Genomic DNA, 25,386 nt, shown 5'->3' on the forward strand with positions numbered 1-25,386 from the left:
TGCGCATGATCAAATTGATTAAAGCTGACTGTAATGTTTAATCATTAATGCTCAATCAGTCTGAAGAAGGGTCTTGACCAGAAACGTCACCCATTCCCTCTCTCCTAGATCCTGCCTGATCTGCTGAGTTACTCCAGCATTTTGTGATACCTTGGTAATGCTTAATTACATTTGCATGGTACTGCATAATTCAAGCTCAAATACTTTCTGGCCACTTCTGTTAGGGCACGTCTAATTATCATGCCACAGTGCGCCCCTGCAGTTCATTAATCCTGTCTTGTGTTCATGGGAGTTATGAAATAAGCAGCTTCTGAGTGCCCTGAAGCCGAATTGCAGTTATTCAAAACACAAAGATTTCAATATGATATTACCAAATGATGTCTCGTTCATAATAACCATCTATTTCATCTGACTGCAGTGAATATTTATAGAACAATTTTCTTTATTAAAGCAGATCTGAAATTCGTTGCTATTTTACTGTCTTTTGAATTCTGTTTCTCTCTGATTTTCAGGAATTGTTTGAACTGCAATCTGTTTTCAGCAGATGGTGGAGACACGTTTTCAACACATCACCCATTTGCTCTCAGAAACACAACCATGGTAACAATAACTATAAATTAGGTCAGCTTTTTGCATCACTAACAACGAGGCAAGAATCCATGACACAGAATAAGTAATATTTCCTGTGCAAGATTAATTTCTTAATCGTGCTCCTAGTTCTTCACTGTAAACCGTCTTCAATGCAGAAAGTCAATAAATGTGCACAACTAGTAACATTTAAAAGGAGGGGAAGGGGAATGACAGTTTTTAAATAGAGCAAAAGACAGGTGCCTTGGAATCAGCATGGTTTATGGGGTGTAAATCCAGCAATTGAAGACACCAGCTTTGGTCACAATAGATCAGCCATGATCACAATGAATGGCGGTGCTGGCTCGAAGGGCCGAATGGCCTCCTCCTGCACCTATTGTCTATGTAATAGATAGTGCAAAGTTCAGTAGTTTTCATATGACTGCAGCTTGTCCTTATTTCCTGCCCAATGTCCTTACTTAACACAAATGACCTGTTCACACTCACCTACAAATCATTTTGAAGCATAATTCAAACAAAACAAATTAACATTGGGCAATCTCGTTTGAAATTATTATTTGAAATTTGAATTAGAAAGCAAATGCTGATTGAAATGTTCTCTGCTCAATTTAACACTCCTTGGAAATACTCATTCAATAAACATGGAGCATGGAAGAAGAGCATTAACATGTTCCGTTTGGTGCTGTCACCTTTGAATGAATAGCTGTCTGCAGGATAATTTGTTTCCACAGATTTTTAACATTCATTTGGGCAGATTTCTGAAAGAATTGTCTCAATTACAAAAAGCACAGAGAGAAAAATAATATTTTTATGACGGGCTGAAAACAGACATACCATAAATTCAGTCAGTGCTGTCAATTTAAGATATCCTCATGGATAAATGCAAAGCAAAATGAAGGGTCCCTTACACATTCAAGTATGACAAGAGTCTCTACTTTAGATTTTAGTCATGGATACAGTCACTATATTTAAGGCGATTCGACATGCATTTAAATCAGGCAAGGAATAGAATCTGGTTCTGAAGGTAAGTGGGATTATTGTAGATATGTAAAATTGTTGTTATAGGCGTGGTGAACCAAAGGGCATTCTTGTACGACTCGATCACGAGTTGTTGCATTTCTAAAGAAAAGATGAACAACCAGAAAGAAGGGACAATCAGTTTGGAATTTCTTGCGCGGATGAATCCCAGTTCACATGTGGACTAGCTAGTCTGGAAGAGTCAGTGTGCTTTTTATCTTTGGCCAGTTCCAGGTGTAAAATGTGTCAGCTCCATAGTGTAAAAAGGAAAAAAAAGAAAATTATCAACATGCCAGGTAAGAATGCTTTTGCTCAATGCTGCCTTTGGCTGTACAACCTGATAATGCACAAGGTAATGATGGCATAAACTGGGCTGCAATGAGCATGGAGACAGGGTTGGGCAGGAAGCACAGTAAATGGGAGTAGGTCATTGTGCCCTTCCACTGCTCTGCCATTCAGCACAATCTTGGCTGGTCCTCTATGTCAATATCAAATGCTCCCTCTCTCTCAATGAATGCTTCATGCCTTGTGTCCAGAAAGTTGTCTACTTTATTTTAAAATATATTCGGCAGATTCACTTCCATTGTCTTTTAAGGCAGAGAATTCTACAGGTCTATCACTGTGAGTGAAACCATTTTTTAAACTTTTAACTGAACTTTTAACTGAAGAAGGGTCTCGACCTGAAACAACATCCATGGATTCTCTCCAGAGATGCTGCCTGTCCCGCTGAGTTACTCCAGCGTTTTGGGTTTATCTTCATTTACTAACTTTGTTTGATCAAAGATAGGCTTCTATATTACTGCTCAACCAGCCGTCAATTCAATTGTTGGAGCAACAGAAAAATCAGAGTCCAAATATGAAGCAAATGAGTACCAAGCAGGATAGACATGAAGTGCTGGAGTAACTCAGCGGTCTCTCCAAGCAATAAGAAGGGTCTCGACCTGAAACGTCACCCATTCCTTCTCTCCAGAGATGCTACCTGTCCCGCTGAGTTGCTCCAGCTTTTTGTGTCTATCTTCAGCTTTACCTTGACTGATGAAGATGCATAGAGCATGTCTTCCAGAAGGAAGTGGCAGCATTGATTCAGGTAACCTTCACAAAATTCCTGAATCAATTGTAGATTGTACAAGCCATCAGCCAACGACATAGTCTCCTTCAAGCATATATCTGGAAAAAGAAAGTTACACATTAATTAAGTGTCACCGATTCTTTCTACTAGTCCTTGGCAAGAATCCCTTCAGGAACAAATTAAATATGGGCGGCACGGTGGCACAGCGGTAGAGTTGCTGCCTTACAGCGCCAGAGATCCAGGCTCCATCCTGACCACTGTGCTGTCTGTAATGAGTTTGTACGTTCTCTCTGTGACTGCATGCGTTTTCTCTGGGATCTCCGGTTTCCTCCCACACTCCAAAGACGTACAGGTTTGTAGGTTAATCGGCTTGGTAAAATTGTAAACTGTCCCTAGTGTGTGTAGGATAGTGTTAATGTGCGGGGATCGCTGGTCGGCGCGGACTCGGTAGGTCGAAGGGCCTGTTTCCGTGCTGTATCTCTAAACTAAAATAAGAGTGATCCTTAAAGACTGACTTTGATTTTTACAACTTTTAGACCAAGATAAAGCTCTGCAGCTCCATCAGATTCCACGTTCATGCTAACTTTCCACATTACTATTTAAATTTTATAAAACAAAATTACATTGTAAATGAAAACATTGTGAGGTGAAATCTCAAGACTTGCCAACGTAATTTTAAGGTTCATTTGCTTTCATTTTGTTGACGAATCGATAGATAACTGGAGGGGCACCAGTATCTTGGTGGGGAGATTTGCTAGAGCATCTTGGGAACATTTAAATTCGTCTGGCAGGAGAGCTGTACTCAAAGTACAAGATAAAGGAAAATCCAAAGGGATTCCACAAGTTTATTTAGAGCAAAACCGAGCAAGTTCATTACACGGGACTGGCAAGTGAGGACAGGAGGCGAGGAAGATCTGAGGACTAAACAGTATTTATTTTATTGCAAGAAATACTAAACAGTATTTATTTTATTGCAAGAAATACTAAACAGTATTTATTTTAATGGGAGGTACGGCAGATGAACAAGGCAGGGATAGGCTCTGGGATATTACAGGTCTTGCATAAACACGGTCGAGGGAGAGGAAGGACTGGCAGCTCAAGGTCTCAGCATATAAATAATACAGGCATGATAGAGGGGTAGAATTTGTTGTGTATCCTGGAAAGTTTTCAGAGGCAATATTCGGATGACTCCACTAGAGAGGAGATGTCAATGGGGGAGCACTTTGGGACCAGCAACCATGATTCCACTAGATTTTAAATAGGTCTATACCAAGATAGGATTGGACCACAAGTCCCAAATTAGGGCAAGACATATTTTAATGGCAATGGAGAGGAACTTGCGAAGTTTGATTGGGAGGGGTAAAAGTATGTTTAGCAAGTGGGAGGCTTATAAAAGAGACACTGAGAGTTCAGTGTAAACATGTCAAGTAAAGGGCAAAGTTGGAAGAGGTAGGGAACCCAGGATGTGGAGGATCTGGTCAGGAAAAAAGATGCAGGTGTCAGGTATAGGCAGCTAGGATCACGTAAATCCCTTGAGGAATACAACAAATGTACAAGTGGATTTAAGAGGTAAATCAGGAGGACAAAAAGAGGATATGAGATAGCTCTGACAGACAAGTTAATGAACAATCCTAAGAGACTCTGTAAGTTTATCAAGAGCAAAAAGGTAAACAGGGAGTGAATAAGCTCCCTTAAGGTTCAACGTGATCACCTACACATCAAGCCACAGCAAAAGGTATCCGAGGATATTGTGGGAAGCTAACAAAAAAATAAAATTGCAGGTGCCCTGGCAGAGATATTTGCCCCATCTTCAGATGAGGTGCAGGAAGACAAGAGGGTGGCTAATGTTGTGCCTCTTGGAGCAGGAGCTGGGCTGTTGACGGAACTGGCAAATCAAAACTCTTGTGGTACACGGTTTTGTTAATGATGACGACACGCATCCCAGTTAAAATAAAACACTTGAGAAGACCAATGTTCAGCAAACTCCCACCATATTAATCCCAAATTAACTCCTAATCCACTCCAGGAAGACAGGGTAAATTCATTAATATTGATCCCCACTCACAAAGAAAGGCTCACCTTCCATTCGGATAATATCAGGACAGTAAAAATGAATCAGAGCAGCTAATGAGCAACCATCCGTGGTATCCTTCAGCAGGTTTTCCACTGGTGGGATACAGGGCACTTGCTTGGGCAGTGTTTGATCCTTCCTGTAGCGAGCCTGTCACCAAATAGACGATTCAGACAAATAAACAAGATTTTAAAGCATAGTGCTCATACAACTTATATAGTCCTTGTCATTTTGCACAAGAATGCAACTATATTTTCTCCAGCATTTAGCACCAATTGTGGAATCTTTTCTGGCGTTAACAAAATGTGGAAGATTTTACATATAAAATTATAAAAGGACTGGACAAGCTAGGTGCAGCAAATATGTTTCCAGTGTTGGGGGAGTCCAGAACCAGGGGCCACAGTCTAAGAATACACAACAAATTCTACCCCTCTATCAAGCCTGTATTATTTATATGCTGGGACCTTGAGCTGCCAGTCCTGCCTCTCCCTCGACCGTGTTTATGCAAGACCTGTAATATCCCAGAGCGTATCCCTGCCTTGAGTTCACCTACCAGTCGAGGCCTCGCAGGTAGACGCCCGGGTCGGGGCCCAGTCGAGGTCTCGTGGGTAGAAGCCCGGGTCGGGGCCCAGTCGGGGCCTCGCAGGTAGACGCCCGGGTCGGGGCCCAGTCGAGGCCTTGCGGGTAGAATCCCGGGTTGGGCGAAGCAGCCGACGGGACCTGCAGCTGGGACGCGGGTCGGCACCACGGAGACATGAAGTGGGGCTTTGACAGAGGAGAGGCCTTGTGACGATGGGCCTCGCGGGTCGACCGTCGACGCAAGCGTGGGAAACCACCGTGAGGGGGGAGGGGAAGAACAATGGAGGACCCGGCGTGAGGGGGAACTGCTGTGGGAGGGGGGAGGGTGTAAAGGGAACAAAAGGAAGAGCTGGCGTGCTTTGTAACTTTGTCAGTGCTGTAGCTGGCTGCTATTTGTATACATTGCGTATGAAGCAAAGAATCTCACTGTGCCCAGTCACATGTGACAATAAAATATTCCTCTGGAAACAACTGGGTGGATTATTTCATTATTTCCAGAATAGGGAGACCAGACGCAAAATTCCAGAGGCAATTTCACCGGCGCTCTGCAGTCACAGCAAACATAGTGGCCAATGTAATTTAAATTTCTTATCAGTACAGTCGCATTGTTGACGTTGTTGATTTAACCCGTTTGTACTGAAGGCAACATTCTCAAAAGTACACTGGCTTACATCCAGATTGGTAACTCTTGTTTTTAAATTCACTTGGATAGAGGCCAGCGTACTGTTTGCCTCTCGAATTATTTGCTGTACTTGCAAATGACCTTCCCGTAGTTCACATACAACTTCACCCCGGTCCCTTCAAATGCCAACATTTCAGTTTCTCATTTAAAAATATATTACACCTTTCTTTTGTTTTTGCACAAGGGGATGGTCTCACATCAGCCCACATGAAGTTCCATCTGCCCATTCCTTTAACTTGTCTAAATATCCCCGAGGCCTCCATGCATCTGTTCAGCCATCCATGTTCTCCAGAGATGCTGCCTGACCCGCTGAGTTACTCCAGCACTCTGTGTTCCTTATATCTGTAACACTGCCACCTAGCTCTGTACCAGCAACACTGCAAACATGGATCAGATACAACACAAGATGGCAGTGTGGGCTGTGACAAGCTGCCAGATGGCTCCAGCCGTCTAATTGAAACTTACCGCATAGTGAAAGGCTTGGATCGAGTGGATGTGAAGTGGATGTTTCCGCTAGTGGGAGAGTCTAGGACCAGTGTCCATTGCGGCGCGACATTTTTAGGCCCACCTTATTCACCGTCGTCGCTTTAATGGTAAAAATGGTCGTTTTATTGACATTGGTGTTATATTTTTAAAGTTATTCACATTTTTAAGTTTTTTTAAACCAGCGCATGCGCAGTTGGGGCCGGTCCTCAGGTAAGATGGCCGCCAGACCAGCGCCTACACTTACGTAAGGTGGGCGCCGGGTGACTGCGCGTGCGCAGTTGGGGGGAGGGTCGTCATTTTCGTTCAGCTCCCACTTCCCACCAGAAGCCCGTTTGGATCCGCGGCCCAAGTGGGGGAGCGTCACCGCCGCCGCTCCAAACCCCGGGAGTCTCCATCATGGCCACCGCTCCGCCCCGGAGTCCCCGCCATCACCGCTGCTGCCGCTGCAAACCCCGGCCATCTCCTTCACTGCTAGGCCCCAGAGCCCCGCTGATCCATCGCGCCGCCGCCGCTGCTTCTCCTTCCCGCTTTAAACCCCAGGCGTCTCCATCATGGCCGCCGCTCCGTTCTCCAGCTCCGCTGAGCCTTCACACCGCCGCCGCGGTTGCTCCCGCTGCCGCTCTAAACCCGGGGCATCTCCATCATGGCCACCGTTACTCCCGCTGCCGCTCTAAACCCGGGGCGTCTCCATCATGGCCGCCACTGCTCCTGCTGCCGCTCTAAACCCGGGGCGTTTCCGTCGCTGCCGTCGCCGATGAGCCTTCAGCTCCCGCTCAGCATCACCACTGCTGCCGTCGCTCTCAGCCACGGGCGTCTCCTTCCCCGCTCAGCCCCGGATCCACCGCCGAGCAGTTAAAGGTCAGACTAATTAGACCAAGCGGACCCGCTGGGCCCAAACTCTTCCCTCATTCGTGCAGCACCCTCCCCCCCTCTCCTCCTCCTCCCCCCCTCCTCCTCCTCTCCCCCCCTCCTCCACCTCTCCCCCCCTCCACCTCTCCCCCCCATCTCCTCTCTTCCCCCCCTCCCCCCTTCTCCTCTCTTCCTTGATAAGGTGAGACTGCTAAGGAAGATGAGAGCTCATGGTATCAAAGGGCAGGTACAAGCATGGATATCAGGTTGGCTGGATGGCAGAAGACAAAGAGTGGTAAATGAAGGGGTTTTTTTTTGGTTGGCTGCCAGTGTCTAGCGGAGTTCCGCAGTGGTCAGTGCTGGGGCCACTACTCTTTACATTGTACAGTTTATTAATGATTTGAATGAGGGGATTGATGGCTTTTTGGCCAAGTTTGCAGATGATACGAAAATAGGTGGAGGGGCAGGTAGTGCAGAGAAAGCAGGATCTCTGCAGAAGGATTTGGACAGGTTAGGAGAGTGGGCAGAGACGTGGCAGATGGAATATAGTGTAGCAAAGTGCATTTTGGTAGTAGGAATAAAGGTGTAGATTATTTTCTAAATGGGGCGAGAATCCAGAAATCAGAGGTGCAGAGGGACTTGGGAGTGCTGATGCAGGATTCCCAAAAAGTTCATCTTCAAGTTGAATCGGTAATAAACAAAGCAACAGAAATGCTCGCCTTTATTTTGAGGGCTTGTATACAAAAGCAGGGATGTAATGCTAAGGCACTACAGGGGTCAGGCCACATTTGGAGTATGGTGAGCAATTTTGGGCACCATATATGAGGAAGGATGTGCTGGCTCTGGAGAGGGTCCAGAGGAGGTTTACAAGAATGATCCCAGGAATGAGTGGGTTAACATATGATGAGCGTTTGTCGGCACTGGGCCTGCACTCGCTGGAGTTTAGGAGAATGATGGGGGACCTCATTGAAACCTACAGAATGGTGAAAGGTTTGGAGAGAGTGGATGTGGAGAGGATGATTCCATTAGTGGGAGAGTCTAGGCATTGAGGTCAGATCCTCACATTTAATGGCCGTTCTTTTAGGAAGGAGATGGGGAGGAATTTCTTTAGTCAGTGGCTGGTGAATCTGTGGAATTCTTTGCCACAGAAGGCTGAGGAGGCCAAGTCAGTGGGTATTTTTACGGCAATGATGGATAGATTGTTGATTAGTACGGGTGTCAGGGGTAATGGGGAGAAGGCAGGAGAATGGGCTTAGGAAGAGAGATAGATCAGCCATTGATTGAATGGCGGTGTAGCCTTGATGGGCCGAATGGCCAATTCTGTTCCTATCACTTACGACCTACGACCTCATGCTCTTTGACCATCCTTATCTTTAATGAGATACAAATACATTTATGTAATTTGTGATGCATGAACCAAATCATTATGGTTCACATGAAAAGATGTATTCCTGGCATGCTACAAAGCAGTGATGGTAATCAATGTATCTAATGAAACCCCTTTCCAGTTAATAACAAACTGAGAGATACAGATATGGCAAGGGGTGAGACAAGCCTGATTCCATGCATAGCTGGCTGAGGGTAGGTCCATGATAACAATGGATGTTTTTTAGAAATAGCTTGGTTAGAATTCCTCTTTTGTCTTAAATTATGTAATCCCATTGAGATGTTACAACTGGACTGAATAACTTTGAGCTGCAGATTAAAAAACAAACAAGATGCCAAGGCCTTCAATGTCTATTTCAGTGACCTATGTGAGGGAACGAGTACCACACTGTTAGTGGTAAGTTATTCAGAAATAAAATCGATAGAAAGTGTGTTGCAATGTTCCACAATGGTCTAAGCTGGGCCTGTAGGGCAGTCTACTGTAACCAAAGTAACCAATGTAATCAAGTCTATTGCCAAAATAGATATGTAGTATTGTCTAAGAGGTAACAATGCATAACAGAGACATTCTGATGAATCGAGTGTCTGGCCACTTTCAAAGATTGTCTACAGTGCCCTCCATAATGTTTGGGACAAAGAACCATCATTTATTTATTTGCCTCTGTACTCCACAATTTGAGATTTGTAATAGAAAAAAATCACACGTGGTTAAAGTGCACATTGTCAGATTTTATTAAAGGCCATTTTTATTCATTTTGGTTTCACCATGTAGAAATTACAGCTGTGTTTATACATGGTCTCCCCCATTTCAGGGCCCCATAATGTTTGGGACACATGGCTTCACAGGCGTTTGTAATTGCCCTGGTGTGTTTAATTGCCTCCTTAATACTCTTAGCACCTAGTCTTTCCTCCAGTCTTTCCATCACCTTTATCAACATGAGGACCAAAGTTGCGCCAATGAAAGTCAAAGAAGCCATTATGAGACTGAGAAACAAGAATAAAACTGTTAGAGACATCAGCCAAACCTTAAGCTTACCAAAATCAACTGTTTGGAACATCATTAAGAAGAAAGCTGATGAGCTTACTAATCGCCAAGGAAGACCTCTACAGCTGATGACAAAAGAATTCTTTCTATAATAAAGAAAAATTCCCAAACACCTGTCCAACAGATCAGAAACACTCTCCAGGAGTCAGGTGTGGATTTGTCAATGACCACTGTCCAAAGAAGACTTCATGAACAGAAATACAGAGGCTACACTGCAAGATGCAAACCACTGGTTAGCCGCAAAAACAGTTTGCCAAGAAGTACTTAAAAGAGCAACCACAGTTCTGGAAAAAGGTCTTGTGGACAGATGAGACGAAGATTAACTTATATCGGAGTGATGGCAAGAGCAAAGTATGGAGGAGAGAAGGAACTGCCCAAGATCCAAAGCACACCACCTCATCTGTGAAACACGGTGGTGGGGGTGTTATGGCCTGGGCATGTATGGCTGCTGAAGGTACTGGCTCACTTATCTTCATTGGTGATATAACTGCTGATGGTAGTAGCATAATGAATTCTGAAGTGAATAGACACATCCAATCTGCTCAAGTTCAAACAAATGTCTCAAAATGACAACGGTTCACTCTATAATCGCAAACGTACTGCTAAAGCAACAAATGAGTTTTTCAAAGCTAAAAGATGGTCAATTCTTGAGTGGCCAAGTCAATCACCCTATCTGAACCCAATTGAGCATGCCTTTTATATGCTGAAGAGAAAACTCAAGGGGACTAGCCCTCTAAACAAGGATAAGCTAAAGATGGCTGCAATACAGGCCTGGCAGAGCATCACTAGAGAAGACACCCAGCAACTGGTGATGTCCATGAATCACAGACTTCAAGCAGTCATTGCATGCAAAGGATATGCAACAAAATACTAAACATGACTACTTTCATTTACAATACATTGCTGTGTCCCAAACATTATGGTGCCCTGAAATGGGGGGGACTATGTTTAAACACAGCTGTAATTTCTACATGGTGAAACCAAAATGTATAAAAATGGCCTTTATTAAAATCTGACAATGTGCACTTTAACCACATGTGATTTTTTTCTATTACAAATCTCAGCTTGTGGAGTACAGAGGCAAAAAATAAATGATGGGTCTATGTCCAAACATTATGGAGGGCACTAAACTGTATTTTTGAATGAAAAATGCAATTCAGGTTATTACTTAAATGAGGAAAGCAAATGAGAACAGATATCTGAAGATTTTGGAGTCCTTGTTCAAAAATCACACAAATGGTACATGGATAGGACAGGTTTGGAGGGATATAGGCCAAATGCGGGCAGGTAGCAGGGACATGTATCTAATGTGTGGGTGAGCTGGGCTGAAGGCCCTGTTTCCACACTGTATCACTCTATGATTCTATATGTAATAATCAAGTTAAAAACCCATTCAAAATGGCAAATGAAAAAGCCCCTTTATAATAAGAAGGCTGGAATATAATGGAAAGTTTTGTAGAGACTAACAAAGGCTTGGTTAGTTGACTTGTGGAAATTGCGTATGGTTCTATTGATTTATTTTGGAAAGAAAAAGATTATTCTGTATAAATTAGCTGGTATTATCACGGAGAACAAAATGTTAATGAGTAATTTAGCAGGAATTCACAAATGTCTAATAAGGTAGGTCATCTTTGCTAGTAGTATCCAAGTTTTAGGGGTATCCTTGAATCAAGAAGATTTATTTGTAGCACTTTCAACCTAAAATAACGTCTTGGCGAATCATTTCCCTTCATTTGCTACTTCAACATTTGATTATTAAATTAATCCAATGCAGTATTACAGTTTGTGCTGTAATTTCATTGTTGCAGACATTGAGACTTGCCTACTGCTGCTTTTCTACACTTTGTGCTACATTTTGCTGCCGTAACATTGGCAGGAGGAGAGCAAAATCCCTTTACATCTGCATTTGAGGGAAATAATATTGTCGGGGATACATGGCAATGGATTGTACCAACTGCTCCAGAGAGAACTGGCCTGAACTTGATGGGCCCAATGGCCTCTGTCTGTGCTGCTAAGATGTAATAACACTGCAGGATCTACAGCAAGATTGACTTAGCTACAAGAACCAAACCCATTATTATGTACAGCACACGAGTGGTTCAACACAAGTCACCATTATTTCAAAAACATTATCACTCTACTTCTTGAGAACTATTTTAAAAAGGTTTAAGTAGAAATATCCTCATTGCTTTTGGTTTTAACGGGATAATATAAAATTGTCATGTTTTTCGCAAATGTTCATTTTTTTTAAATTCTCCCCTAATCCCATTTTACCCTAGGTAGACACAAAATGCTGGAGTAACTCAGCGGGTCAGGCAGCATCTCTGGAGAGAAGGAATGGGTGACGTTTTGGGTCGAGACCCTTCTTCAGACATTTTACCCTTTTCTTCATTTTTCTTTCTGTGTCTGATTTGAATTGTAGTTTACACTTCCCTCTCTGCCTTGTACCGTCATTGCAGAAATCCAATTAGTGAACCAGGTAACCTGGCTTGGTCACTAAAACCCCAGACAGTAAGCTCATCTCACAACATGTCCGCAGTGAGGTCGAAGATGCTGTTGGACTCGCTCTTCCAGCAGGTTATGATCTTTGGGTCCAGCGATTAGAGATGCCGTCTAAACTTTGTGACCAAACTGAGCAAATGCTTTAATATTGGAGAAGTTGTCTTTTGAATTAAATGTTAAACCAACATTATTTAACTTGCAAGGTTGGAAAGACTGGGCTTGTATTCACTGGAGTTTAGAAGGATAAGAGGGGATCTTATAGAAACATATAAAATTATAAAAGGACTGGACAAGATAGATACAGGAAAAATGTTCCCAATGTTGGGCGAGTCCAGAACCAGAGGCCACAGCCTTAGAATAAAGGGGAGGCCATTTAAAACTGAGGTGAGAAGAAACTTTTTCACCCAGAGAATTGTGAATTTGTGGAATTCTCTGCCACAAAGGGCAGTGGAAGCCAAATCACTGGATGGGTTTAAGAGAGAGTTAGAGATAGAGCTCTAGGGGCTAGTGGAATCGAGGGATATGGGGAGAAGGCAGGCACGGGTTATTGATTGGGGACGATCAGCCATGATCACAATGAATGGCGGTGCTGGCTCAAAGGGCCGAATGGTCTCCTCCTGCACCTATTTTCTATGTTTCTATGCAATAGTGCCCACAATTACTACATACCTAATAGGCATTGAAGTGCTTGGGATGTCTTAATGGTGACTTGACAATGTGAAATATTATGTACAGTAAACATTTTTTTCATTCACATTTGTAATAATTTCCAAAACTTGCTGTCCATTCTTTAATACTGAACCCACAGGATGCCCTATATTTTTTGAATAAATTGCTGTAAATGGTTTCATCCTGAGATTTTTGCTTGAAGCAAATGTGTTGAATTGTGGACTCCAATACATGCAATGTATACAACCTGTGCTATTAATTAACATCCTTGTCTGAGTGACGAATAAAAAACAGATTTTTACCTGTGCTGTGTTCATAGTCAGAATGGACTAATTCATCAGCTAATTCATCACACACATACATACTCAATACAAACTTCCAAATTGACACATTTAAAAAAAATCTTAAACCAAGGAAACTCCTTAAAAAGTAAACATCTGATACAAGGGAGAGGAGTGAATGGAAGCGGCAAGAATGGTGCGATTCATCTTCAAATAAAATGGACAGCGGAAATGAAGATTAATAGCAGAAAATGACGATGGATCACAGCGGGTGAAAAACAACGTGTGCTAATCAGAACGGGCAACAGAGAAAATGATATATTCACAAATACAGTGATCACTACTCGTTGAATTAACTTACAGGAACCAGTTTCCAATACCATTTGGTAGGAGACTTCAGAGGAAGCAGCATCAGGGAGAGAGAAAAGATGGAAGCAATGAGAGGAAAAAAAAGAAAGTCACAATTTCGTCAAGGTTCATATGTGCTACTTCAAAATCCATTACCTCCCTCGCATTGATGATGAAAAGATAAATGAACTGAAAGGGTTTGTGAAATATTAGCCTTTGCTATTCTGGGTGCATTTGCCTCTTTCAGAATCTTAAATGCAAGATGGGTGTTCTCTGTCTCTTACACATGCAAACTATGCAGGAAGAAATGGTCACACAGTTTAAAGGAATGGTAATGAAACAGAAGATGTTGGAAGCACTCAACAGGTCAGGCAGCATCTGAGGGGGGGAGGAGTTGAAGGCTTATCAGAACTGGGAAAATGAGAAAAACAAATGAATTATAAGTTGTGAAAGACAAAGACAGGGCACATCTGTGATGGGATTGGAGCAAATTTGGACAGGTTGAACATGTGGGTAGGTGGTGGTTGAGGGATTTGGACAGGTTGAACATGTGGGTAGGTGGTGGTTGAGGGATTTGCACTTAGAGAGCAAAACTAGACAAAGGTGTTCAAAATATTGTGAAATGCCCACCAGATCAGGCTGTGTAAATGGAGAGAGAAAGCCAGGTCAGTATTATAACTGGATGACTTGCATTGTAAAAGGCTAGTTCTTACACAGAGAGAGTGCATTAACAAAAGTTGTCGAACTTGATACTTGGCATGGAAGGTCACAACATGCTCGGATGGAGGATGAGCTTGCATTGGAACAGTGCGGAGGATCGGAGAGACTGTCAGCGTTATACAGCACAGAAACCCCATCTTTTCCATGAATCACTTTTCGCTTCATTCGTTTGATAATTGCAGATTACTACTTGGACTTTTTAAACTTGATGCCATTTGGCTACTCTGCTTCTCAATGGCCAAATGGGATTGAAAGATAATTGTGATGTTAATTGCTGAAGTTGGAGCTCGGATTCACCTGCCCCCGTGCAGAATGAATGTCTGCACAGAACAATCGAGCACACCGTGGCGATTTATATCAGATCTTTAGCTTCAGAAAATACTATCTGCCAGACACCAAATTATCAAATTCAAAGAATAACATGGGATTAATTGGCTTCCTTTTGCAATAAATCTCTGCAGGGACATGAGAGATGAGTAAGGGACACAGGAGACATGCATGTGAAATGCACACATGCAGATTTTTCCTGTACATTCTTCAGCACCATGAATCTGCAGCTGATTTGAGGGGAAAATAATGACTGATTGTACCTCAACTAAATTAGCCACATGCAGTGCACATTTAATTCTTGGCAAATGCTTGAATTTGGAGAAAAACAAACTGCTGTAGGAACTCAGCGGATCGAGCAGCATCTGTGATAATAGACCAGTGATCCCACAGATGCGCTCAGTTACCCCAGCAGGTTTTTATTTGTTTATTGCTGAAGTGAAAGACAAATTCACATATGACAAATATTCACTTTGACATTAAACAAATGGCAACAAACCAACCACTGCAACAAACTGCACAGTGTTGGAAGATAAACACAAAATGCTGGAGTAACTCAGCGGGGCAGGTCTCTCCCACTGAGTTACTCCAGCATTTTGTATCTATCTTTAGCTTCTAAAAGTGATTATTTATGTTGGCTTATCTAGTTTACGTTAGTTTAGTTTAGAGATACAGCGCGGAAACAGGCCCTTCAGTCCACCAGGTCCGCGCCGACCAGCGATCCCCGCACATTAACACTATCCTACACACACACACACACACTAGGGACAATTTTTACATTTACCAATCCAATTAACCTACAAACCTGTACATCTTTGGGGTGTGGGAGGAAACCGAAGATCTCGGAGAAAACCCACGCAGGTCACGGGGAGAGCGTACAAACGCCGTACAGACGGCACCCTTAGTGAACCCGGGTCAGATCGAACCCGGGTCTCCGGCGCTGCAAGCGCTGTACGGCAGCAACTCTACCGCTGCGCCACCGTGCCCATCTATTTCAGTTAAATTATTGCAATTCTTCCTAAACTGATCGAGATTTTCGGCACTGATGCCACTTAACAAAGGAAGACCCAGCGAAGGGGAGATCAAGGGTGGACCTGCCGTGGGAAACTTTGTGACTTTGGAAGCACCCTTTATGTGGTGACTATTGCATACCTTGGTTATTCAAGCAAAGAATTTCACTGTGCCTTGTCACATGTGACAATAAAGTATTCAATTCAATTGGAATCTGTGCAACACTGCAGTTGCTGCACAATGAAACGTTCTCCATAGTGAGCGCCAATCCTCACCAGCACATTTTGCCTCTGTTGCTAAATGCCGTTAGATTTTGGCTGGGGAAAATATGACTTTTATCAGTTGACCAAAAAAGACCAAACATCACTTAACATGAGACCAAGATGATGTAGGGGAACAGGAATTGCCACTCTGAGTTTCTGAACCGGTATGGGAAAAAAAATCACAAAATGTTGGGAGCATTAAAATAATGGGTTCATAAACAGAATATATAAAAGTCACTGTAATGATAATACTTATTTCCAACTATAGGATTTGTATCACTAAATCAATTGGAATCTAGCCAAGAACTCCAACTCAGTTTATTCATTTGAAGCAATCTAGATTTTCTGCATTCCTACAATGCCATTTGGGCTTTGTTTAATGAAATATCAAAGAATGTCTTGTATCAGGGATTTCCATGAAACCAAAGAGTATTCTTCAAAGTACAGAATGTTACCCCTGTAAACACACTACCTCTAAAAAATGATTCGACAATGATTTAAAAGACAGATAGTCATCCTACTATTTTGACAGGCAAGGCAGCAGGCACATTCTTCAGGCAATAAAGTTTGTTTTCATACATGCACACTGAAGTTGTTTCTAAGAAATACAATGCTATTGATCAAGTTTACTCCGAGTTCCTACCCTTTGATTTCCAGGTATTTCCTGAACCAGTGGTGGCCTCAGCTTCTGCTCCTGGCAAACTATTGCCTTCAAATGTCCGTTTACCTGGATCAAGCAGAAAAATAAAATATTTAAGATCATATTCAATATAGGCAACACTGCTGTAAACATCTGCAAACTTTGTCATTTACAAGCTACTGACCAGTAGCTTTGTATCCATGCAAGAGATTCCAACAGGAAATGTAAGGCAATACATAAGCAAGTACAGTAGATTGACAAAAGCAGGAGAGATCACAGAGATGAATTGACAGTAAGTGTAAGAAAATAACTGCAGATGCTGGTACAAATCGAAGGTATTTATTCCGTTGTCATTATTCCGTTGTCATTGATAGTATTGAAACAAACCTTACTGTCAATTCAAAGGTATTTATTCACAAAATGCTGGAGTAACTCAGCAGGTCAGGCAGCATCTCAGGAGAGAAGGAATGGGTGACGTTTCGGGTGGCGCAGCGGTAGAGTTGCTGCCTTACAGCGAATGCAGCGCCGGAGACTCAGGTTCGATCCTGACTACAGGCGCCATCTGTACGGAGTTTGTACGTTCTCCCCGTGACCTGCGTGGGTTTTCTCCGAGATCTTCGGTTTCCTCCCACACTCCAAAGACGTACAGGTATGTAGGTTAATTGACTGGGTAAATGTAAAAATTGTTCCTAGTGTGTGTAGGATAGTGTTAGTGTGCGGGGATTGCTGGGCGGCGCGGACTCGGTGGGCAGAAGGGCCTGTTTCCGCGCTGTATCTCTAAATCTAAATCTAAAATCTATCCACTATTTATGCAGCAATGAACTTTGTTACAGGAGAATAAAGGGCACTGCAGAGTCCAACATGCTGGATGTGGGCAGAGAGATTTCAAGGTGACCGGGTTGTAGCACCAAAATGAACAGGCAGTGCAGACCCTCTGTGTGATACGTTTCACCTCACAATTATACAAATGCAGATGCTGCATTTATTTATTTCACATTTTAGGCCAATTTTGATGTATGTTTCACAAATCACAAACATTCGCTGGTCTCATGTTACATTTCATTGTTCATTAAAAACATAATGGCTAGTCACTGGCAGGCAGTGACGAGTGGGGTACCTACCGCAAGGCTCAGTGCTGGGACCCCAGCTATTTACAATATATATTAATGATTTGGATGAGGGAATTGAATGCAACATCTCCAAGTTTGCGGATGACACGAAGCTGGGGGGCAGTGTTAGCTGTGAGGAGGATGCTAGGAGGCTGCAAGGTGACTTGGATAGGTTAGGTGAGTGGGCGAATGCATGGCAGATGCAGTATAATGTGGATAAATGTGAGGTTATCCACTTTGGTGGCAAGAACAGGAAAGCAGACTATTATCTGAATGGTGGCCGATTCGGAAAAGGGGAGATGCAACAAGACCTGGGTGTCGTGGTACACCAGTCATTGAAAGTAGGCATGCAGTTGCAGCAGGCAGTGAAGAAAGCGAATGGTATGTTGGCATTCATAGCGAGGGGATTTGAGTATAGGAGCAGGGAGGTTCTGCTGCAGTTGTACAGGTCATTGGCACAGCGTAAAGTTTTGGTCTCCTAATCTGAGGAAAGACTTTCTTGCCATAGAGGGAGCACAGAGAAGGTTCACCAGATTGATTCCTGGGATGGCAGGACTTTCATATGAAGAAAGACTGGATAGACTCGGCTTGTACTCGCTGGAATTTAGAAGATTGAGGGGGGATCTTATAGAAACGTACAAAATTCTTAAGGGGTTGGACAGGCTAGATGCAGGAAGATTGTTCCCGATGTTGGGGAAGTCCAGAACAAGGGGTCACAGTTTAAGGATAAGGGGGAAGTCTTTTACGTCTGAGATGAGAACTTTTTTTTTCACACAGAGAGTGGTAAATCTGTGGAATTCTCTGCCACAGAGGGTAGTTGAGGCCAGTTCATTGGCTATATTTAAGAGGGAGTTAGATGTGGCCCTTGTGGCAAAAGGGATCAGGGGGTATGGAGAGAAGGCAGGTACAGGATACTGAGGTCGATGATCAGCCATGATCATATTGAATGGCGGTGCAGGCTCGAAGGGCCGAATGGCCTACTCCTGCACCTATTTTCTATGTTTCTCTGTTAAACATTGCGAGGAAAGGGCATGAGAATAGCATAAAGTGGACAACTGCTTTGAAGAAAGAAATAGAGTGCTAGAGTAACTCAGCGAGTCATACAGCATCTCTGGAAAATGTGGATAGGTGACGTTCCGGGTCGGGACCCATCTCAAATAATTGTGCAAAAGATTCCAAGTTTAGTACACTTGGATTTTAAATTTCTTTATCTCACTTTTAAATCCCCATGGCCTCACCCTTCTAGTCTCTGCAACTTCTTCCAGCACCAATTTCGGCCTCAAGTATTATCAGATTCACTAACTCATAAGGGTGGCGCAGCGGTAGAGTTGCTGCCTGACAATGAATGCAGCGCCGGAGACCCGTGTTTGATCCTGACTATGGGTGCTGTCTGTACGGAGTTTGTACGTTCTCCTGCGTGGGTTTTCTCCGAGATGTTCAGTTTCCTCCCACACTCCAAAGACGTACAGGTTTGCAGGTTAATTGGCTTGGTAAATGTAAAAATTGTCCTTCGTGTGTGCAGGGTGGCGTTAATGTGCGGGGATCGCTGGTCGGTACGGACCCGGTGGGCCGAAGGGCCTGTTTCCGCACTGTATCTCTAAATTAAACTAAACTATCCACTGGAGGCCAAAGTACTAATCTCTAGAATTTCATTATTGAACCATCCCTGCCTTCATCTCTCACTGTACTCCTTAAAACCTCCCTCTTTGACCAGTCTTATAGTCACTGTCCTGCTCCATCCCTATAACTCTGTTTGATCACCTTCCCACTAAGTTCTCTCGAAATGCTCTTGCACATTCAGGTTTACATATAAAATCAAGTTGTATTATAATTCTATATTTCATAAATTCTAAACTTCCAATTGAAAGCCCCTTAGTCTTCAAAAGGTCTGGGCATGATATTATCTCCAACATCGTCACGGCACATGGTGGTGCAGTGGTAGAGTTGCTCTCTTACAGTGCTGGAGACCCAGGTTCAATCCTGACTAGTGGTGCAGTCTGTACAGAGTTTGGAACCTTCACACCGAGGCCGCATGGGTTTTCTCCAGGCTGCTCCGGTTTCCTCCCACACTCCACAGATGTACAGGTTTTGTAGGTTAATTGGCTTGGTAAAATAGTAAATTGTCCCTAGTGTGTGTAGGATAGTGTTCGAGTGCAGGAATCGCTGGTCGGCATGGACTCGGTGGGCCGAAGGGCCTGTTTCCACGCTGTATCTCTAAACTAAACTAAACCAAACTGAGACTGTGAGCTGAATTGGTTGGGTGATATGGTCAAATGCAGTCACCAAAGTTTGCAGTATGCAACAGTGTCAGTAGCTGTGGTGCTAGAAAACATTTCTTCAGCTTCTACAAGGCCCTGGGTTTGAGACACCACTGTAGTTTGAGACTCCACTGTCGATGGCCAATGCCAGAATTAGTATTGACTGCAAGGAGCAAAAGAGCAAGCTTACACCAACAGTAAAGGGCATAGAAAAGGCCGAGTCCTGATGACTCCACTGTGGAAACCCGTACTTTCTGAACAGAACTGCATTAAGCTTAAGAATAGATATTTTCCCGTACTGTAACTGAGTTCAAGTTCAATTCTCAGGCAAAAACCCTTTAATTATTTGCCTATTATTAGCGGTGGTAAACACAGAAAATGTAAACGCTCTCATTGCTAACAGTTGTCAGAGATATCAACAATGAAGAACATCTCTTCAATTATAAAACATTACTTTTTAAAAGGCTCTAATTATCACCAGAATCTTGTTGGTAGTAATTAAAATGTTTATACTTTTATTGCTTTGAATTGCAATTCCTATTGTGCCATTACAAATTCTCTTTTAGACTTGTACAGCACGGTAACAGGCCCTTCAGCCCAACTTGCCCATGCCCACCCAAGGTGCAATCTGCCCACCTTCCACCCATATCCCTCTACAGCCGCCCTATCCATGCACCTGTCTAAATATCTTTTAAATGTTGTTATAGTAGCTGACTCAGCTAGCTCCATTTACCCACCACCTTCCGTGTGAACATGTTGCCTGTCAGGTTCCTATTAAATATTAAAATAGAAAATTTAAGGTGAGAAGGAAAATGTTTTGCATAATAGAAATTGTGAAGTCATCCACCTTGGAGATAAAGAAGAAAACAAAGGTATTTATTCACAAAATGCTGGAGTAACGGCAGGTCAGGCAGCATCTCGGGAGAGAAGGAATGGGTGACGTTTCGGGTCGAGACACTTCTTCAGTCTGAAACGTCACCCATTCCTTCTCTCCCGAGATGCTGCCTGACCTGCTGAGTTACTCCAGCATTTTGTGAATAAATACCTTCGATTTGTACCAGCATCTGCAGTTATTTTCTTAAGAAGAAAACGAGACTCTCTTTAACATGGCAAGAGCTTGGAAAATGCTGACAGAGCCACTTAGTGGCCAATTGGGGTGGCACAGCGGTAGAGTTGCTGCCTTACATCGCTTACAACACCAGAGACCCAGGTTTGATTCCGACTACGGGTGCTGTCTGTACGGAGTTTGTACGTTCTCCACAAGACCGCATGGGTTTTCTCCGATATCTTCGGTTTCCTCCCACACTCCAAAGACGTACTGGTTTGTAGGTTGATTTAAACCAGCATCTGCATTTTTTTCCCCCTACAGGTTTGTAGGTTAATTGGCTTGGTATTAATGTAAAATTGTCCCTAGTGTGTGTAAGATAGCATTAGTGTGCGGGTATCGCTGGTCGGTGTGGACTCGTTGAGCCGAAGGGGCCTGTTTCCGTGCTGTATCTCAAAACTAAACAAAGTTGACTCTCCGCGTGTCTTCTAGGATGTGGGAATGAAACTGGAGCATCCAACAGAAATCCATGTGGTCACATGGAGAAAACACTCAAGGCCCTGGAGCTGAGAGAAACCGCTGTGCCAATGTCCTGCTCAGAAACATGTAGCTGTACCAAGCAATTAGGAAAGTAAACCTATTACTGGACTGTAGTGAAGGAGCACGAGAGTAGAGTATTCTTGCTCGAATTATGTAGTACCAGCCACAACTGTGCCTGAAATACTGAGAAGTGGCTTACTCTTCCTGTAAAGACGAGATATATTTGCAATTGAGGGTGTGCCGTGACGATTCATTAGATTAGACTGGACCTACACTCACAGGGAAAGAATTAGACATAATCGCATTGAAACATGCTTCCCCTGGCTGAGTGCATGAAACATGGGGTCAGAGAGTCAAATCAAGAGATGAGTCAAGAATAGTTGTCATATACACCAGGAATGGAACAATGATGTTCTTACTTACTGTTGATTTGCAGGCACATTGAACGCAACAACACAACAAATATGGACACAATAAATTATCAGTTATACTAGATAAACCAAACCATAATAGTGCAACCTCATACAATGCCGATAGTAGTTAAGTGCTGGGAGGGTTGTGGTTAGGGTTGTGCAGGGTGGTTCAAGAACCTACAGAAACAACAAAACTGCAGATGCTGGTTTCTATCACAGATAGACACAAAGTGCTTGAGTAACTCAGTGGGGAATAAAGGATGGGTGACATTTTGGGTCGGAACCTTTCTTCAGTGCTGAGTTACTCCAGCACTTTGTGTCCATCTTTGGTTCACGAACCTGATGATCGCAAGAAGCTGTTCTTTCAACCTGGAGGTCATGGTTTTCAGGCGCCTGTACCCTTCTTCAGTCCGGACCCGTAACGTCACCGACTCCTTTTCACCAGACACCAGCTGCGTGACCCACTGGGTTACTCCAGCATTTTGTGTCTATCGTTGATGTAAAATAGCATCTGCAGTTCATTCTTACATATATTACATTACTCTTCTTGGGCACTGGTATTATGGATACCCTTTTGAAGTAAGGGGGGGACCTTGGACGGTAGTAGTGAGATGTTGATGATGTCCGCAAACTCCAGCCAGTTGGTCCATGCAGGTTTTAATAATGTAGCCAGGGAACACCATCATTCTGACCCTCCAGTTTAGACCAATGGTGTCTCTGTTTTCTTGATGGCCTTCAGGAGGTCGTACCTGGACTCCATGTATCGCCTGACGTGGTTGTCACAGATCTGGTTCTCCATATATTGAGCATCTTCTGGCTCAGCCAAGGCTTCTGGTTAAGGATCGCTTGGCTGGTCTTGGTAGGAATACTTCTTCATGAAGTTGGTAACAACCGTGCTGTATTCGTTCAGATCTGCTGCCAAGTCTTGAACATAATCCGTTCTACCATGTCCAAACAATCACAAAATCTGCCTCCTCTGACCATCTCGTTACTATCGTCACCACCGGAGCTCCACTCTTTAGTCACTGTCTGGATCCAGCATAAAGCAGCACAGCTGGGTGGTCTGATTTTCCAAAGTGCAGGCAAGGGATGGAGTAATAACTGACTCTGAAGATGGAGTAGCAATGGTGAAGAGTACCTGGTCCTCTGGTGCTGCAGGAAATGTGCTCATCAGAGTTTGGATGTGTCTTCTACAAACTAATCCAATCGAAGTCCCTGGCAATGACAGAGAGACGTTGGGATATGCCATCTGGGGTTTGTTGACCACAGTTCCTCGTGCAAACCAAACATCAGGCCGGTGGGGGGGGGGGGGGAATATAGACTGTAGACATGATGATGGAGGTGAATTCCCAAGGGAGGTGGATGGGAAGCAGTTGATCCAACATCAACTGGCAGATGCTCCAGGTGGGAAGAGCAGGAGTTGGACAAGCCCACCATGTCCATACACCACGAAGAGTTTCCCATGAGGCAGATGCCTCCGCCTCTCCCTTTATCCAACGACGCCAAGTGATGGGACTGTGAAAGCTTTGGGCTGGACGGCAGAGCCTGTAGAGCTAGAGGTGAGTCATGTCTCCATGCAATGTAGAGATAAGTTTTAAAAAATCCATTCATATTGGAGTGAATTTTTGGAAATCTCTGTCTGAGGTGGCTGTTAAGGTTCCGTAGCTAAGTAAGTTCAAGTCAAAGATACATAGAATTATTGACTACTGGGGCGGGGGTGGAAAGAAAAATGAAATATTCTAGGTTTGGTGCAGGCAAATAGTGCTGAACTAGTAATTCTATTAAAAGCCAGAGTAGGCTTTAGCAGCCAAACGCTGGTTGCAGATGTAAATTATGATATGTGCCTTGGGTAAAAAGAAGCAAATGAAAATGCTTTGCAACTATTAAACAAAGCCAAATTAAAGCTGTGACCTCTTTCTGCGAGCTAACTCTAGGAATATTTCAGCTGAGTTCCCACCTGATCTTATAATAAGCTTTAGAATGTAATTCAGTGTAAACCAGCATTGAGGAGGGACCTCATTGAAACGTACAGAATAGCGAAAGGCTTAGGTAGAGTGGATGTGGAGAGGATGTTTCCACTAGTGGGAGAGTCTAGGACTAGAGGTCACAGCCTCAGAATTAAAGGACATTCTTTTAGGAAGGAGATGAGGAAGAATTACTTTAGTCAGAGGGTGGTGAATCTGTGGAATTATTTGCCACAGAAGGCTGTGGAGGCCAGGTCAGTGGATATATTTAAGGCAGAGATAAATAGATTCTTGATTAGTATGGTGTTAGAGGTTATAGGGAGAAGGAAGGTGAATGGGGTTAGGAAGGAAAGATAAATCAGCCATGATTGAATGGTGTAGATGATGGGCCGAATGGCCTAAATCTGCTCCTATCACTTATGATCTGCAGTTCCTTCGGACAAGCCTTATTCCCACACGATACGATACTTCAGTTATCACCATTCTCAACCGTTGCTGAACAATTTCATTTCATCAGATTGGTGGCATTTTACCTTATTTATCCAGCAGACAATGGCATCTTCAATGTCATAGGGTAGTTCTGTGGCTGGGAAGAAGTTTGTGAACTGCTGCACACAAGAGACCACTTTCTCAATGCTGATCATTTCCACAGTGTAAGCCATCATCAGTGTGTCAATCATAGCCAAATGGGCACTCTGCAAAAATACAAAAGATTCAGAATAATCTTCAAATGTCACAGCCAAAACAAAGGCAAAGCAGTAATTGCAAAAGCAATTGCAAAAGATTCAGGGACAGTTTCTTCCCAGCTGTTATCAGGCAACTAAATCATCCCACCACAACCAGAGAGCAGTGCTGAACTACTATCTACCTCATTGGTGACCCTCGGACTATCCTTGATCGAACTTTGCTGGCTTTACCTTGCACTAAAAGCTATTCCCTTATCATGTATCTGTACACTGTAAATGGATCGATTGCAATCATGTCAATCTTTCCGCTGACTGGTTAGCACGCAACAAAAGCTTTTCACTGTACCTGGCTACACGTGGCAATACACTAAACTGAAACTATTTGCTTGTTTTACATGATCAGACATTAAAGCCTCTGGTGCCTATTTTTGTCTAATTTATTAACAAAGGTCATCCTGCAAGGCTTGGTAAAACTATTTGACAAGTGACACCTCAATCATCAAATTCACCTGTCTCTGAAGGGACCTACATTTGTCTTCACTAATCCTTTCCTCTTCACGTATCTCTACATGCGTTTACAGTCAGTTTTTATCTTCCCCACAAGCTTTCTTTCATGCTCTATTTTTCCCCTCTTAAATAATTAACCCAATAGACAATAGTTGCAGGAGGAGGCCATTCGGGCCTTCGAGCCAGCACCGCCATTCAATGTGATCATGGCTAATCATTCTCAATCAGTACCCCGTTCCTGCCTTCTCCCCATACCCCTTTGTCCTCCTCTGTTGAATTCTAAATTTCTCTGGTTTGCAGCTTCCTCTGGCCAATTTATATGCCTCTTCCT

The 25,386-nt window shown here is 43.4% G+C and overlaps 1 protein-coding gene across 5 annotated transcripts in view; it reads right to left on the reverse strand.

The window, feature by feature from the left end:
* Positions 1-25,386, reverse strand: part of camsap2a (calmodulin regulated spectrin-associated protein family, member 2a) — a 127,988-nt gene that overhangs the window by 44,435 nt on the left and 58,167 nt on the right. For 2 of the 5 annotated variants that reach the window (XM_078407819.1, XM_078407818.1), the window contains exons 3-7: positions 24,396-24,557; positions 16,537-16,620; positions 13,586-13,618; positions 4,754-4,895; positions 2,633-2,772 (exon numbers count right to left, since the gene is read on the reverse strand). In XM_078407819.1, the coding sequence (XP_078263945.1) occupies positions 2,633-2,772; positions 4,754-4,895; positions 13,586-13,618; positions 16,537-16,620; positions 24,396-24,557 (561 nt within the window). The remainder of the gene's footprint in view (positions 1-2,632; positions 2,773-4,753; positions 4,896-13,585; positions 13,619-16,536; positions 16,621-24,395; positions 24,558-25,386) is intronic. The other 3 variants (XM_078407823.1, XM_078407820.1, XM_078407824.1) reach the window with 3 other exon arrangements.

The sequence above is a fragment of the Rhinoraja longicauda genome, chromosome 11, assembly GCF_053455715.1.
Source record: "Rhinoraja longicauda isolate Sanriku21f chromosome 11, sRhiLon1.1, whole genome shotgun sequence".
Taxonomy (NCBI): Eukaryota; Metazoa; Chordata; class Chondrichthyes; order Rajiformes; family Arhynchobatidae; genus Rhinoraja; species Rhinoraja longicauda.